Genomic DNA, 17,885 nt, shown 5'->3' on the forward strand with positions numbered 1-17,885 from the left:
TGGTGAGTAAGGTGGTCAGAACTTCTGGGGGAATTGGGGATAGGGTAGGCAACGCCCTTGCGATGTTTCTGGTGTTACAGACGTCTATAAGCTACGGTAATCGCAATCCATGGCTCTGACCGCTGCGCCAACGCGGCGTCACAGCCATGGATTGTACTAAAAAAATATAATACAAATACACACATAAATACTTTATTACACACCCACAAAGCCATATTACATACAAAAAATTTGGTAGAAAAACAAAAATATGTAGGTACTATGGCGGTGTTATCGGTAAAAGAGTGGTTACTTTCTGGACGCTTCAACACAAACCCTTAGGACATAAAAAATAATAAATTGGAATTGAAGTGTTCATGTGTGTAAATGTAAAGATAAGGTTATACACTAAAATAGCTCATTTATGTACATCAGCCCACATCAGCCGACTGCTGCCTGTTAAACACATGCATTAAGTTGCTTACCTTAGGAACAGACGACCGTATGAGGTATTTTATATAGATATCAGCTGACCCAGCAAACGTTGTTTTGCCGCTAAACGCTATTAAAAAATAGGTGTTGGTGGTAGAAGGATAAAAATTTAGGCTTGAATGTATTTTTCAATGCCAAATCAAAAATACAAAAAGTAAAAATAAATACCAAAGAAATGAAAAAAAAAAATGTGGTAGCTCCCTTATAAATCAGGGGTTTAAAAAATAGTAAACGACCAATTCTCAAACGTACCAAATATGCATAAAAATTTTCATAAGAATCGGTCAAGCCGTTTCGGAGGAGTTTGGCCTCTAACACTGTGACACGAAAATTTTATATATTAGATTTATTTATTATTGAACGTGGTGGTGTCAGGTGGAAGAGGGCTGGTGGCAAGGGCGACGCGCGGGACGGTCGGGCGTGTTCCCGTCCAACTTCGTGGTGATGTTAGAGCCGCCGCCCGCGCAGCCCGCGCCCGCGGAGCCCGCGCCGGCTCTACCTCCGAAGCCCGGTGAGTTTGTCACATATCTGGGGAGGTTTTACTTTGGGTCTTGATTCCTGTATTTAATAACGATTGGTTTTCGTGAACAAAACGAACTTTTTTTTTGTTTGCCTGCGACCACGGCTGGTGTAACCTGGCCGAAACGTCAGGCCTCAAGGTAATATATTTTACCTTAAAAAAATTTGTTCGCGTTAATCCCCGTGTGAACATTAAAATATAAAAACGAATTTTTATAAGGTTTTAATTTATTAATTTTCTATTTGGGTATTTCCTGTTGGTTAGTACCAACTGGTATTAAAGTGGCATCGAAAACGTGGAAGTGGAAACGTGGTGGAAGTGGATCGTAGTGGGAAAAGTATACTATTGGAATAACTGAAATTATTTCCTACGAAATAGCGGAAAGATTTTTAACAGTAATACATAAAACGCCTAATGTATCTTTAGAGGGTTTGTTAGTAAAACTCGATTGATGGCATGGTTTATTAAGCTGTCGCTATTAATATTACAAATAATATTTACAGAATTGTAGTAAAAATGAAATAGTGCAATATACGCTTCAGCCTGTGATATCCCACTGTTGGGCATAAAGCTCTTTTCCAATGTAGGAGAAGGATCAGAGCTTAATTCACTACGCTGCTCCAATGCGGGTTGGCGGTTAGTAAAATATAATTCAATATATTTAAAATATCCGATATCACAAAAATTTCCTCGATGTCACTAAAAAGTTTTGTTAAATGTAGGCTTTATGTATTTTGATACATATCTAAATACGATATTGAATTCTCGAATATAAATTTATGAAACAATATATTGTCGTGCCTGGAGTCAATAACAACTTCTCTTACTTCGAAGTACTCGTCTAGGAGTAAACAGTAATAATATGTCTCCTCATTTCCGAAACCATATGTCTAAACTTTTTTTGGATTTCAAATTATGTGTTATATGTTATTTAAGCAGGCTTAGAATACTAAATAACGTTACTTAATTTTACTACATATTACATATCTTATGCAATTATGTTTTGATTTGAAAATAGAAAGTTTATCTCGATCTGTATCCATATCTCAATCGACAATACTGTGAAAAATTGTAACGTTTATGATAACATGATGCATTTATCTACGGAATCTCAACTTTCACCACGTGTACTTTCCTAGGTATTTTGTAAAGGCGATCCGATCTTTTACTATTACTGAAATTGCTGCCTAATTGTTTATTTATTCAACTTTATTACACTACCGCACCTAATAAATACGACAATATAAAAATATTATTGTAATTAAACAATTGATGCTTTTAGATAAGTTTAAACACGTCGTGTATTTGTTTTAATTCACTAAAAATAAGTGTAGATCAAATTTTGTCATCACAGTTGTCTATGGGTAGTCAAGTAAATACAAATTCAAATGTCAAAAATACTTAAATGTTTCTTAGGATAATTATTTTTAACTTTATAAAAATTATTAATATTTACTGTAGTAACTTTTCCAACATTCACAAATAAAGGCAAATAATAACACACATTTATATGTAAATATTATTAAAAATGTTATTCGGGCGAAATAAATAAATTCTATATTTATACAATAACTTAAAAGATTTTCTTATCAAAACTAGTCCGCGAGTTGACATCATTCCAGTTAAAGTAATGTAGTTTTCTAATGTACTCGTTTGTATAAAATACTTTTTTTGCTCATTTTGTTTAACAACATTTTTCTTTTAAAGTTTCTAAATGTTAAAATGTCTTCTTGTGCTCTTTTCACTTGCTAAAATTTAGTTAGCAGTAGTTAAACACACCTTAGAACAATGTGAGTGCAAAACTACGTACTATTTCTGAAGAGCATGCTAGGTTGAGGCTAAAATAATGTGACTATGTAGTCGTCCTGAATTTTTCTATCGTCATAAAATTATAATAACAATAATAAATAAATAAGTTTAACATACAAATACGATCGGTTGTTTCTAAGGTAGGCAACATACAAAAAACAAGGGCTTCAGGGTGGACGTTCGTTCTATTTTTTTATATAATTATATCTTATAACATACACACGGTCGTCTGTTCCTATGGTAAGCAACTTAATGCTTGTTATAGGTAACAGTCGACTGTTATAGCTAAATATATTTTTTTATTTATTAATATACATAGAACTAATACATATATAAATACTATCTGACAACACAAACGTTGTTTTGCTATATATTTTATTAAACCCCACTTAATCCCCTCTCCACCCCTTATAACTTAGGGATATGAAAAATAGATGTTGGCCGATTCTCAGACCTACCATATATCCATACAAAATTTCATAAAAATCTGTCCAGCCGTTTCGGAGGAGTATATTAACTAACATTGTGACACGAGAATTTTATTTATAAGATATTAAACGAATATTACACCCAGACGCAGGGAATCGAACCCGCAACCCGCGGAACTGATAGCAGGGCCACCACAAACTGCGCCAACGTGCTAGTCAAAATGGGTATCTCCTAGTGAGATCACATATCGGAATGGACGCAACGAAATGGTAAACTCAACGCAGCTAAATCCGCACGGGTCTTCTCTATTTGATGTTTTACGGAATCGAAAAGCTTAATACACTTTTTTCGTTTGGTTGGGTTGACGCACTTACGTTATGAGTCTTTATTGGTTCGTGTTAATACATCAATATAAATTGTCTCAATGGCTAAACGGGGATGTAATTCAATTTATTCAATGATATAGTTTTATTGGCTGTTATGAGAAATTGTGTCAACATTGAGTCATCTTCCTTCTGAGAATCGAGATGTTTGATAATGATAATAAAGACTATTTTGATTCTTATCGAGTTATGTATTTTATCATCACTTCAGCCTATTGTAGTCGACTACAGGACGTAGGCCTCCACAAGTTTGCGCCAAAAATGGCGTGAACTCATGTGTTTTGCCCATACTCACCACGCTGGGCAGGCGGGCTGGTGACCGTATCTTATACGTCATCTATAATCACTTTTTTTTCTCATCTTGCTTAGCAGGTTTTCTTTTAAAGTTTCTATAAAAGTTGAAATGTTGTAATTGCGTTCTAAACAATCGATTTAGGCACCTACCGTAAAATTAAGTGTTTATAGTAACCGTAAAAGTTTAAAAACATAACGTCAGTTATACTTCTATACTATAATATTGTAATGAGAAAAGCTTTGCTTCGTTATTAGTCAATGATTCTATTTTTTAAAATAATATTGACATTGGAGTAATTAAAGATTCTTAAAACCGGTGGTATAATAGATAAAAATTGTTACAGTAAAGGAGCAGTGTCGGGTACTGTTTCCTTACACGGCGGTGAACGACGATGAGCTCACGTTGGCAGAGGGGGACATCGTGAACATAGTGTCGAAGGACGCTCCCGACCGCGGCTGGTGGAAGGGAGAGTTACACGGGAGAGTGGGACTCTTCCCCGACAACTTCGTGCAGTTGTTACCGGCCGGTGAGTTGAGAATTTATCATATACTTACTAGAAGTTTTTTACTTTTTAATTAATCTTATTTTTAAATGTATAGTTTTTGTCTTCTACTTTTTTGTTATTATTCATTACAAAAAAATTAACTCCTTTTTTTTTTTTTTTTTTTTAATTGATGTCTGTGACTTGTCACAAAGAAATATGTTTCTTATTTCTTATTTATTCTTCTTTCCCGCGACAACGTCCGCGTAGATTATTTTATAAATAGGTAATATAGGTATCGGCACGGATATTGAGAACTCAACGACAGAGTGGGGAACGCTTTACGCAACGTTCAGGCAAACGGAAAATAAAGTATATTTCATTACAAGTGTGGAAAGGCTGTCATTGCAAAGAGTTCCGACGAATGTCTACCCGAGCCGAGGCGCAGCCGAAGGCGAGGGTTGACAGTCGGAACAAATTGCAATGACGGTTCCGCACGTGTACTGAACGACTATTTTTAATACAGTTGCGAAAAAATGAAGCAATTTAATAAAATAATAAAAAGAAAATTTCTGAAAAATGGCGCCAACCGTAGAATATAAGCAGAGTTTTTTTTTCTTCACCCATTTTGGTAGGCAAAGGGAACTATGCCCATACAGCCAAGTCTTCAGTAGAAGTTTTTTATTGATATGAAATGAAAATGAAATTTAATGAGATGAAATGAAATGAAACCTAACCACACTCATTCAATCAAATCATTAAATCTGATATTGAAACAAATTAGTAGCTTCTTTTTAGAAATATACTACAAAAATAAAATAAAATGTGTAAGTGCTTTTTTTTATTTTTTTATTATTATTACAGCCTATACAGTCCACTGCTGGACATAGACCTCCACAAGTTTACGCCAAAAATAACGTGAACTCATGTGTTTTGCCCATAGTCACCACGCTGGGCAGGCGGGTTGGTGACCGCAGTACTGGCTTTGTCGCATCGAAGACGCTGCTGCCCGTCTTCGGCCTGTGTATTTCAAAGCCAGCAGTTGGATGGTTATCCCGCCATCGGTCGGCTTCTTAAGTTCCAAGGTGGTTGTGGAACCTTGTTATCCCTTAGTCGCCTCTTACGACACCCACGGGAAGAGAGGGGGTGGCTAAATTCTTTAGTGCCGTAGCCACACAGCACAGTGTAAGTGCTTAGTACTCATTAAATGTCTTATAGAGGTTAAAATGGGAGTAAAGTTGAAGGTCAGTGCTCAATATCCGTTCCTATAACCATGCCGTCTATAGATATTTAGGAGTAAGCATTTGAAATTTTTAAAACCATCATTCCATACTATTTCTGATAGCTGCTAACCGCGACTTTCTGACTTTCAACTCCATATGAACACTTGAAGGGAAAAATTTCCGCAGACGCTAAAACGAGTGTCAGTCTCAGTTTCGATCAGTAGCTTCATAAAAATTTCATACCTTTAACAATAAAAATGACGTAGTTTCCATTGAAATTTTCATCCTCTTTTTTATCCTCATAAGGGTAGAATTCCCACAAACGCTAAAACAGGTACGTAAGTATAGTAAGTTGTTATTTTTAATCAATAGCCTAAAAATAAAATTTTGCGTTTCTAACTGCAAAGACGAGGGAATTCCATACAAACATTCATTCCCTGTTTCACCACCTTAGAAATAGAATTTCTTAAAATCCTTCTAACTACTAACTATGAACCACCCGCTGCCAAATTTCTTGAGTTCTTGTTCATATTGATTTAAAAACAAAACAAAACGATCTTTCGAACCGTGACCGATTAGTTGATAACTTACGTAAAAGTTGCGACGGTATCGCATCGTCACAAGGTTAACAGCAAGTGTGACAACTTCGATAAACATTCTCCGCGCATGTCTTACGGAACGTATGAGTATTATTCGTTTGTTTATATTATTGTTAATATATTTTAGTATGACAGTTATTTTTTTTAACTAGGTTTTGTCAAGCAGTTATTGTGAAATGTTGTACAAGTAACCAACAAAAGTAGGTATAATAAGGTATTTTGTCATGAAAATATATATTTTTTATTATGGTTTTTTTTTTGTATTTAAAGAAATTATAAAATTTTGTAATGCAATATTCGTCGGAATATTTTACAAATACGCGGCTTAAGTATGTATAGGTGTGTACACATTTGTTCTCTCTATGGGAAACTTTGCTTATGTCAATATTTGGATTTGCACTTTTAGCGGGAGCTTTTAGCGGGTGCAAATATTTATTACAATGCAAAGTGTAGTAAAAGTGAGAAAAAGTTCCCATGTCAGATTTTTAATTAAAATAAATGTTTGTTTTTATAAATATTGAAAATAAAAGATAAAAAAAATGTATGTACTTCATTGCTTTTCAAACTGTTGCAAGTTGCGGGGTAAATAGCTTTCAAAAAGGACAATATAAAAAATATTACACCGTAAAGGCATTCAATTTTGATTATAATGTTTAACTTCTTTATCGTTTACTTAATTTTTCGATCGATAAAGTACGTTAATATTATTAACACTTTTGAAGGTTACAAGCTAAGTAAGGTATCGCAAATAATATTTACAGGCTTAAATTTTATGTAAAGTTTTATGTTTGTAAGCGTTTATAAATATGTACACATACATACATATCTTGTCGTATCTGTGTGATACTCATAGACATTTTATGGTACAAGTCGATTACTATCTTTTGTTGTGTGCTAGTATTAATATTACAAAACATAATTAACCTTTAGGAAGGACTGGCCTTACTGCCAATTTGTACGAAATGTTAAATAGGGTATCGATCGATAAAGTGAAAATAAAAAATATATGCGTACAGACAAAATTTCAGATAGATTTTTGTTATATTTTATGTATTGTAGGGAAAAAGATAATTAAAGAACCTTGCGAGTGGCTTCGTGATCTGTGTCCTAAAATTGTTTTGTTTATCTATATTATAATACATGACGCAAAAACTTTGTACCCCTTTTAACGAAAACTACGTGGACGGAGGCGTATGAAATTTCGTACACTTATAGTTTATAGAGAGAAGGGGTGCAGAATGCTAATAATTTTTTTAAATTATGCATAAAAATATATCAAATCATTAAAAAAACCATTACTGACTACCATGTATTTGACATACACACGCATATTGTATACTCTTTTGTTGATTGTCAGCCTGTGGTCAAATAAAAAAATTAAAAAAAATCTTTATTTTCATTATTGTTTTTTTTTTATTTAAATTTTTAATTATGGTCGAATTTCGACCACTGGGCGACTACTAGTCAATTTAATTGTCTTAATTAGTCATAGTAAATTAGCTAAAAATGATGCTATGACAAATAAAGTGTACATAAATGAACTACTTAATTACTGGTTCTCTGACGTGATACCTACCATGCGAAGCATTTGTTATGTTTCTGGGCTAATTAAATTACGCTTCGTTACAATAAGATTGATCATACTATTCAACCAAGCAGCTTAAGTAGTTTGAACGTCAATGCATACAATCAATTACCTTATTTAACCCAGTTGAAACCATAACAATGCGTGCATCGTATTTGAAGCCTCGCGTGTTACATACGTAAACAAATGACGACATCTAATCACATTAGTAACAACCGCCCATAACGTACGATGTTCTGCTATTGACATTTCTTGTGAAGGTTGCGAGTTCTCGAGAGTGGTCGAAGTCGTGATTTTGCGTAACCTTACCTCATCGTATCGAGGCTTAGCCAGTATTTTAGTATTTTAATAGTGTCGACGTCTTGTCGAGTGAACGTTTATCAAATATCGAAACATTTTTAATTTAGTTTTAATTTCGATATTAGTGCATTCCAAAAATGGGCACAGAAAGTGAGTTGTTTATTAGGCATATAGGGTCATTGCGCCTGTTCGCGTCCATCGCCCAATTCGCGTCCATTTTACGGATCTCACTTTGAAAAGTCTCGAAATTAAGTATACTAAGACACCAATAAGTCGAAAAATAATTACCGGCTAATACCTCAATGTATAAGAGGCACGTACGCATAGACAAAAGTTCCGTGCGTCCAAGCAATCCTGGGTAAAAAAAATAGTTAGTGAGGGCTGTTCAACAAGAGAGCGCGAAGGCACGGAATAATGAGAAGAAAATAGTGGGCAGCGGTTTGTTTGAAGGTGAGTCTTTTATTGTTTTATGTCTATTTTGGATACATAGCTGTTTCTAGGCGTTGGTTATGATAAAAGGAATTATAATAATTATGAATTTGCTTATTTTTTTTATAGTTAACAGTTAAAATAAGGTGGACGCGAACTACTACACCGAATTTATAAAACTTCCACTTTGCGTCCGCAATGGACGCAAACTATACCTAAGGGATTAGTAATAAAACTAAATCGCGTCCATTTTTTTAATTAATTCTATAAGTTTAATACATAAAACTAAAAGTTTAATACCTATTCTACTTTGAACGAAATAAGTGATTTCTTTCTTATTTTTTTCTGTTTAAGATGAGTTCTTTGCAAATAAGAAAGAAGAAGGAAAAAAGAACATACACAGAGGAAGATTTAGGGGAAGATTTGCATGACATCCAAGAGAAGAAGAAATCCGTAAGACAAGTACCTATGCAAAAAATATGCTATTCCGATATTGGACAAAATCAGTGGGTGCAGACCAAGAGGGTACAAAACTTATCTACACAAATAAATAAAATTGGAGTGTCTGTTTGTGATATTAAAGTAACAGCTTTTTACTAAATGTATATTGATTTATACACGGTACCTATACCAAAATAAGCAATCTCTTTACTGTATGATGCCCTAATAAGAAGTCAGCTTGAGTATAATGCGGTAGTATGATCTCCACATGAAGTCAAATACAGACTCATACTGGAACGTATTCAAAATAAATTCACCAGGTTTCTTTACCATAGGCTTTATGGCGTGTATCCCTTGTATCCCTTGATGTATCCAACATTTTTTGTATTGGGCATGGTTGGATACAACAAGTTGGAGACTAGGAGAGAGCTGGCTCTGGCAACTTATATTTTAAAATTATTCCGTGTTGTTGTCAATAATCCAGGGGTACTGCAGTGGATAGGTTTGAGCGTACCCGATAGGTATCATCTACAACGAAGACAGCGACCGAGCTTATTTGCAGTACCCCACGGCAGAACCGAGCTGAAAACGCTGAACTTGGTGGCTGACACACTAGACCTTTTTTCTTGTTCGTAGAGTGAATTCGCTAAAGTTACTTTGTATATAATATGTTATGAGAAATGAATTTAATATTTTATATTTATTATTGTTTGGTTTTTAGTATTATGTTCAAGTCAGCTAATTCTTTTTTAATTATAGTTTAACATTTTTTCCTTTTGCTTTGTGTCTCCTTTACTATGTCTAATGAATTGGGTTATGCCTGTAATATTAGATGTAAGAAAATAAAATAAATAAATAAATAAAAACATTTTTTAGAATTTTTGTCTGTCTGTCTGTCTGTTTGCTCCGGCTAATCACTGAAACGACTAGACTGGTTTTGACGTTACCATCTATATAGCTAATGAAATAAGGAGTAACTTAGGCTACCTTTATTTTAGAAATTTATTTATTTTGTAATTCTACGAACAGAACAATATTTTTTTATTATAATTATAATTCCACGCGGATGAAGTCGCGAGCACAGCTAGTATCAAATAAAACCAAGTAACGAAGAAGAAAACAGCGGTATTATTAATATTTAATGCGAATGGCGATATGTGTCCACCCCGTATTTTGTTTCCATAATTATTATTAATCAAGGCTGATCTTTGTGGTGCTGTGTGCTTACGGCATCAAAGAACATAAACACCCATTCTCTTCCCGTGGATGTCGTAAGAGGCGACTAAGTTCCACTACTACCTCGGAACTTAAAAAGCCGACCGATGGCGGGATATCCATCCAACTGCTGGCTTTGAAATACACAGGACGAAGACGGGCAGCAGCGTCTTCGGTACGACAATGCCAGGCCTGCGGTCACCAACCCGTCTGCCCAGCGTGGTGACTATGGGCAAAACACAGGAGTGAACTTGTTGAGGCCTATGTCCAGTAGTCGACTGCGAAAGGCTGCTGTGATTGTAATTGCAGGCTGATCTTTAGCTTGCTTACATTCCTTTAAAATTCACAGAACAGATAATTGTTGAATTTTATAGGTGGAATTACTATTTACTGACTACATAGGTACCTAATTTGTTTTTTAATTTTAAGTTCTATCAATGTTAAGAAGAATAAATATGTGTATTATTTTCTTTATAGTGATTTATTAATGTTAATATGTTGATTTTTAAATAACTATAATTCTTTAATAAATAAATTATTAAAATCCAATCTCTCTTTACATTATCATAAAAATATCACCTCTTTATTCCTTTTCTAAGCTGGTGGACGCGAAGTGGTCCAGCGGGTGGACGCAAGTTGGATTTTATGGACGCAAACTGGGTAAATCGCCTAATTCTGAAGTTTGTATTTAAATAAAATAATAAGAAGATGTTTCGAACAAAACTGAAAATTAATCTTTAAATAGACTATATAATGAACACAGTGAATAATTTTTTCATAGAAATTGGTGCGAGGACATTTTTATTTTCTTCTTCAAACTTGCCAACTGCACTAAGTGGACGCGAACAGGCGCAATGACCCTACATACTAAAGTTTGTTGATATTAAGTATTTCTACATAACATAAGAAGTTCGGAATTATGCACTAGTTGGGTAAATAACTAAAAAGTAAATGTAAAAGTTTTTAATGTGTAACACTACTATTTAAACATTATTGACAAGATTAAAAAGTTTATCAGTTTTCAAGTAATCGACTACGTTGCAAAGTGATCGTGATTATCAATAATAATGTGTCTACTTCGTTTTATTGGTCGGTTTGTTTTTGATAATGAATCGATGAATTGATTGACAACAATGCATTAAACGTAATAAATATGATTCGAAATCAGTCATTTGTAATATTTTACATGCGTTACAGCGTGTATGTGTCGTTTAGTATGTGAAGTTATTAAAGAATTGACATTTTTCGCGCGCGAAAAATTTAGTATTACTTTCAATGCAGCTATATAAAATTATAAATAAATCAGTTGTGTTTATGCAAGAGTATCTCAAGTTCAGTAAATATGGTACATAAGCGTAAGTAGCTACTGTTTCTATTGCATTCTATTCGCCAGGATAGAGTGTATATATTTAATCGTTTAAACGGAACTTAAAAATAACGATAACTTTATTGTTAGGTTTTTCTAAATTTGTTATTAACAATTGCAAGTAGGTATATCGCACCTTTAATAAAACAAAGATGTAACTCAAAATTTGTGGATTTGGAGATTTTACAAGAAAACCCGTCTTCGTCGCATAAAGAATAGGTAGACTTCGACTCCGGCGTTTTAACTATAAGATACAGAGAGATACGCGACTGTTGCTCTCTTTTCTATGAACTGGAACTGACAAGTCAGTTCTTATAAAGTGGCGTGATTCAGAGATGCACCGGCAGTGAGCGGAGATTAAAGTGCTGCCGTTTTGAGTAACATCAAATAATTCGATATTAGATTAAAAGGGATGTAAAATAAAAAGATGATTTTTGTTATACTTCATTCTCTCAGAAAACGCATTTGATAATGATGTGTAACATTTGGATTTACTTCGGTTTTGTTTTAAAAATTGACAAATTTTACAAAGTTAACGCCTAACACTTCAGTTTTATATTGAAATATATGCCTGAGTTGTTGGAGTAATTGGTTAAGTATCACTTTATTGTAATAAATAAGGCTATTTATAAAAGTCACTTTTGTTTACTTCTTTTTATTATTTAGAATGACGAAAGATAAGTAAAAACTTTCAACATTAATTCCCTTTTCGTGTAAAAGTTAAGAATAACTTGTAACTGTTGTGCTTATTTGTATAGGTTTTGAAAACGGAGTCGTCTTAGAGTTCACAATTTTTGTTAAGTTTCAGCGTATCGAGCGTAAAAGTTATAAGATAAACATAATAGTGTATCATTACAACCTATACAGTCCACTGCTGGACATAGGCCTCCATAAGCTTTCGCCAAAAATAGCGTGAACTTATGTGTTTTGCCCTTAGTCACCACGCTGGGCAGGCGGGTTGGTGACCGCAGGGCTGGCTTTGTCGCTCCGAAGACGCTGCTGCCCGTCTTCGGCCTGTATATTTCAAAGCCAGCAGTTGGATGGTTATCCCGCCACCGGTCGGCTTTTTAAGTAATATAATAATAGTGTAATAAGTTTTAATTTTTTTTCATCTGATTACTGTAATAAATGTGAAAGTTTATGAGGATGACGTATGGATGGATGATTGTTACTCTTTTATGGCAAAACGACTGAATAGATCATTATCATTCAACAATGCTGCTATTTTGACGTTAAATAATTATGATTATTATTCATCCTTAAAATATACTACAGTGTTATGAATTATTGTTATTTTAGACTAAAGAAGTTATGCAGGTTGAAGAGGAAAATCAACAAAATACATTATCTCCAGAGGCCAAAAATGTAACTGCAGAGCTGACGAAAATGATGACACCGACTCAATATTTTACTGTCACTTATGAGTTGACGAGAAAAATGACACCTAAATAATACTAGCCATTTACAGTCCTCTAGTTCGTCTTCAAGATCATCTTAATCTAGTTCCGATTCATCTAGCTCTTCTAGCTCATCTTCATCCAGTTTTTCAAGCTCCAATAGTTTAATGCCTACCCAAAACCCTGCCCCACAAAACTTTACAACGGATTGTGAAGAAAAGACGTCTTACACCAATTCACCACAAAATACTGAGCAAAATATGAGCAAATTGAGCTGAGAGAGCGACGAAATTACAATAGTGTGGCCAGTTACAATATTTCTCCAGTATAATACACAGATCTAAGTGACGTCGTCCTGAGTGACGACGATGCACTGTAGATTTTAATACGTTGTTTAATAAGCCTGTCAACAGAAGACATTTTATGTTTGAAAATCAAAGTTCTTCTGACTCTGACTGCAATAATAAACCAAATATTTGTCAGTCAGTTCAGCCTATTGTAATGCACTGCTGGACATAGGCCTCCTCAAGTTCGCGCTAGACATCCCGGTTTTCCGCAATCCTCATCCAGCTTACACCAGTAATCTTAGGTAGATCGTCGGTCCAACGGGCCAGAGGACGTCACACACTGTGTTTGCCAAGACGCGATCTCTTCTCCAGGACGCGTCTGCTCCAACAGCCACTGGTCCTGGGCCACAGATGACCAGCCCACTGCCACTTCAACTTGCTAATTCTGTGGGCTATATCGGTTACTTTCGTTCTCTCGCGGTAGTCTCGTTTCTAATCCTATCTTTGAGGGAAACCCCAAGCATGGCCAGTTCCATTGCACGTTGAGGGACTTTATATTTGTGGATCAGTCCCTTCGTCAGTGTCCATGTCTCGGCTCGGTAATGTTAACCCAGGCAGGATGTATTGCTCGAAGATTTTTGTCTTCAAGCATTGCGGAATCTTCGAAGTGAAGACTCGACGAAGCCTGCCAAATGCTGCCCAGCCCCACCGAATTCTCCTATCGGCCTCCTTCTCAAAGTTGTTGCGGCCTAGTTGGATAGTATGGCCTAAGTAAATATAATCCTGAACAACTTAGAGAAGGGTACCATCGATCGATACCTGTCTCGGTATGACTTGGTTGTTAGACATAACTTTCGTTTTGTCCAAGTTCATACAGAGAACGACACGTCGGGAGGACTCGTTTAGACCGGCTAGCATTTGGCCTAACTCATCTAACGTGTCCGCAAAGATGACGATATCGTCGGCGAAATGAAGGTGAGATGTATTCACCGTTGACATTGATGCCTTGTTCAAGGTCTTAAAGATATCCTCCAGCGCAGTGGTAAACAGTTTCGGTGATATTACATCTTGCTGTCTTACCCCACGCCGCAGGGAAATAGGTCTTGTTCTCTGGTCCTGGACATGAACGGTCATCGTCGTTGCGTCGTACATACATCTCAGTACCACGATATATCGCCAGTCGATATGACATCTCTGCAGAGAGTCCAGGACAGCCCAGGTCTCGACACAGTCGAAGGCTTTCTCGCAGTCCACAAATTCCATACACAGCGGCTGATTATATGTCTCTGTCTTTTGAATAATCTGTCGAACAGTATGGATGTGGTCTACGGTGTTGTAGTCATTTCGAAACCCAACCTGCTCTGGTGGTTGGAATTCGTCGAGTCTTATGGCGAGACGATTCTAATGTGCAGAAAATATTGATTCTGACGGTATTTAACTTAGGGTTTCACCAACCAAAAAAAGGTCAGTGTGATATATGTGTATCATATGATAATTCAAACAATGAGTAAAAACAAGATGATAGACAATATAAGAAAGAAGAGACTGCTGATTTTTATACTATTTACTAGCTGACCCCGCAAACGTTGTTTTGCCATATATGATAACTTAGGGGTATAAAAAATAGATGTTGTTCGATTCTCAGACCTACCCGATATGCACACAAAATTTCGTGTGAATCGATCTAGCCGTTTCGGAGGAGTTTAACTACAAACACCGCGACACGAGAATTTTATATATTAGATTATTTGTGGTTAGTAATTATTTGTGATTTTAGGAGATATTTACTAGAGACTCATCATCATCATTACAGCCTATACAGCCTATACACTGCTGGACATAGGCCTCCACAAGTTTACGCCAAAAATAGCGTGAACTCATGTGTTTTGCCCATAGTCACCACGCTGGGCAGGCGGGTTGGTGACCGCAGTACTGGCTTTGTCGCACCGAAGACGCTGCTGCCCGTCTTCGGCCTGTGTATTTCAAAGCCAGCAGTTGGATGGTAATCCCGCCACCGGTCGGCTTTTTAAGTTCCAAGGTGGTAGTGGAACTGTGTTATCCCTTAGTCGCCTCTTACGACATCCACGGGAAGAGAGGGGATGGCTATATTCTTTGGTACCGTAGCCACACAGTACCCGTAGCCACACAGTACTAGAGACTAATTGTACCTAATTCTTATAATAGTGTATAGTTTTTGTTTTGTTTAAAAAACAATATTTGTAGCCATAAAGAGATATATATAAATATCGGATGATTAATAAAAATTTGTTTAATTTAAAAAAAAGGTGATAAATTTCAGTTTTCGTTTTATAAAAAAATGATGCATTAGTACATACAACATCATAATTACAATTAAATAATCATAAAACGAAACATTGTGATTTATTTTTAAAACTTTTTGTTATGTTTTAATACTAAAGAGAATTTTTTTGAAATACTTCCTAAAATATTAAGTAATTTTTGGCATAAAGAGATTTAAGTCGGAACTTTTTTTTCATCTCCATTTTACAGCTATTATAGATTTTAACACAGTTGTTTTTCTATTATTCTATTAATCTCTGTACTTTAAACTACTGATATCAATAATAAAAGTCATTAAAAGCATTACGAATAATTGGTAATTTTTAATCAAACACAATGCGGAAAAAGTGCTAAACTTCAAACGCCAATTCCCACAAATTGCGATTTTTGAGTTACATCTTTGTTTTATTAAGGGTGCGATATATGTATAAGTTTTCTTTTTGTAACGAACATTTTTATTGGTAGCATTTAATGTTAAAGGTGAAATATCTCCATCTCTTTAATATTTCTTCAACGATTATTTTTTTAGATGTTAAAGTTCGTAAAGTTCCAAGTTCGTAAGTTAAACTCTTTAATATTTCTTCAACGATTATTTTTTTAGATGTTAAAGTTCGTAAAGTTCCAAGTTCGTAAGTTAAACGACACGAAATTATGTTTAGGTCGCTTTTGTTTTTAACGCTAGGCAAAGTAAAACTCAAGTAATTAATTTTTAATTTCTTTTGAAGCGTTATAACTTATAACTTTCTTAAAGTAACCTATGTTAAAACTGCACAAATTGTCATTTATTGTAATTAGGAAAGTACACCATAATTCAAAATATAGAGCAGCTCGACTGGGGTAGTACCTCGACCTTACAGAAGATCACAGCTAAATAATACTGTTTTCAAGCAGTATTGTGTCCCTGTTGGTTAGTAAGGTGACCATAGCTTCTGGAGGGATTAGGCCGGCAACTCGCTTGCGATGCTTCTGGTGTTGCAGTCGTCTGTCTATACGGTAATCGCTTACCAACAGGTGAGCTGTACGCTTGTTTGCCGGCGTAGTTAGCATGCAATTATTTTGTAGTCATTTTTAATTCAATGAAAAATGTTCTAATTTTTTTACTAATTTTTTGCCTGTAAGGTGTATACGTTGAACTCAGTATATAAATTTAGTATATAACGCTGTAAAAATTTAAAAAAATACCTCATACTCCAACTCCCAAGTAACATTAATCCTGTGTCGGGGATCCGGAAACAAACAACGCAAACAAACGCCCAGACAACGACAAACATATGTACGGCCAATGTAAAAATTTATCACGAGCAGGTAAAAAAGTAGTGACATTCAAATCATCACACGTAATCGATTACTAACAACACAAAAATAATCAACTACGTCACATTTATTTGCTGCAAATAGTTGTTTATATCCGCGATTACTTTGTTGTTCTTTGAAAATACCGGTGTGACAATTAAAAAAAAAATTATGTATTGTTGTCGTATCTTAGATACCTACTAATATTTTAAAACTGCAATATTATGCCTTTTTTCTTTTACTCAATATTGAAAAATTGTGTATAAACTATCAATAGCATCATAATTGCTTATTAAATTTGCATAGGCCAGCATTTATCTGACTACAAAAGTATTTAATATTTTGCCTTTATATGGATTCATGACTTAAGATACTTGGAAATAAATATTTTGCTACTAATATATATTTGTTTAAAACCCTTCCATTCGATTACTCATTAAGCTTTTGAGTCTCTTATCACACGACTAAAATACAATAAAACGTTTGGATAAATTATAATATATGTTTATATTTTTCACTGCAGTTGCTGAAGATGCTGAAGAAATCCAGAAGAAGCCAGACCGGCCACCCACAAAGACTAGTCCGCTCTATCCAATACTCAACAAGTACACCGAAAAAACTGCCTCCGTTAAAGAACTGACCACATCTAAAGTAAGGTACGTTAAAAGATTCAAGGAAACAACAATTAAAAAGGAACAACAATTTCAATTAACGAAAACTAGTTTTTATTAAAGTTTTAAAGAGTACTTATGTAAAAAATTAATATAAATAAATATGAAAATCGCTCAACGTGTTGCTGCTTAGCAAAAGTCGAGAACGGTTAGACAAATTCTAGACGATTTTTTGTTACTAAAGTATTCTTATATGTACTTTGTAGAAGGTTTTTATAAAATGACTAGCTGTGCCCGCGACTTCATCAGCATGGAATTTAGCTAAATATATAGTTTTAGTTCACTTCGCAGAGTTATAAAAAAAATCTAAAATAAAGGTAGCCTAAGTTATTCCTTAGTACATCAGCTATCTGCCAGTGAAAGTCTCCTCAAAATCAGTCCAGCCGATTA

At 34.9% G+C, this 17,885-nt stretch overlaps 1 protein-coding gene and 1 long non-coding RNA gene across 2 annotated transcripts in view; one reads left to right on the forward strand and one right to left on the reverse strand.

Annotated features, from left to right (window-relative positions):
* The window catches only part of LOC123655281 (SH3 domain-containing kinase-binding protein 1-like), a 41,152-nt gene that overhangs the window by 5,311 nt on the left and 17,956 nt on the right, over positions 1-17,885 (forward strand). The window contains exons 4-6 of the mRNA XM_045591095.1: positions 847-982; positions 4,251-4,433; positions 17,348-17,480. Of these exons, the coding sequence (XP_045447051.1) occupies positions 847-982; positions 4,251-4,433; positions 17,348-17,480 (452 nt within the window). The remainder of the gene's footprint in view (positions 1-846; positions 983-4,250; positions 4,434-17,347; positions 17,481-17,885) is intronic.
* LOC123655282 lies at positions 808-6,250 on the reverse strand. The gene is made up of 3 exons (XR_006743373.1): positions 6,203-6,250; positions 5,855-5,936; positions 808-999 (listed from the first exon to the last, which is right to left on the reverse strand). It is a non-coding gene; the product is annotated as an uncharacterized LOC123655282 (long non-coding RNA).

Source organism: Melitaea cinxia, chromosome 7 (assembly GCF_905220565.1).
Source record: "Melitaea cinxia chromosome 7, ilMelCinx1.1, whole genome shotgun sequence".
Classification (NCBI taxonomy): domain Eukaryota; kingdom Metazoa; phylum Arthropoda; class Insecta; order Lepidoptera; family Nymphalidae; genus Melitaea; species Melitaea cinxia.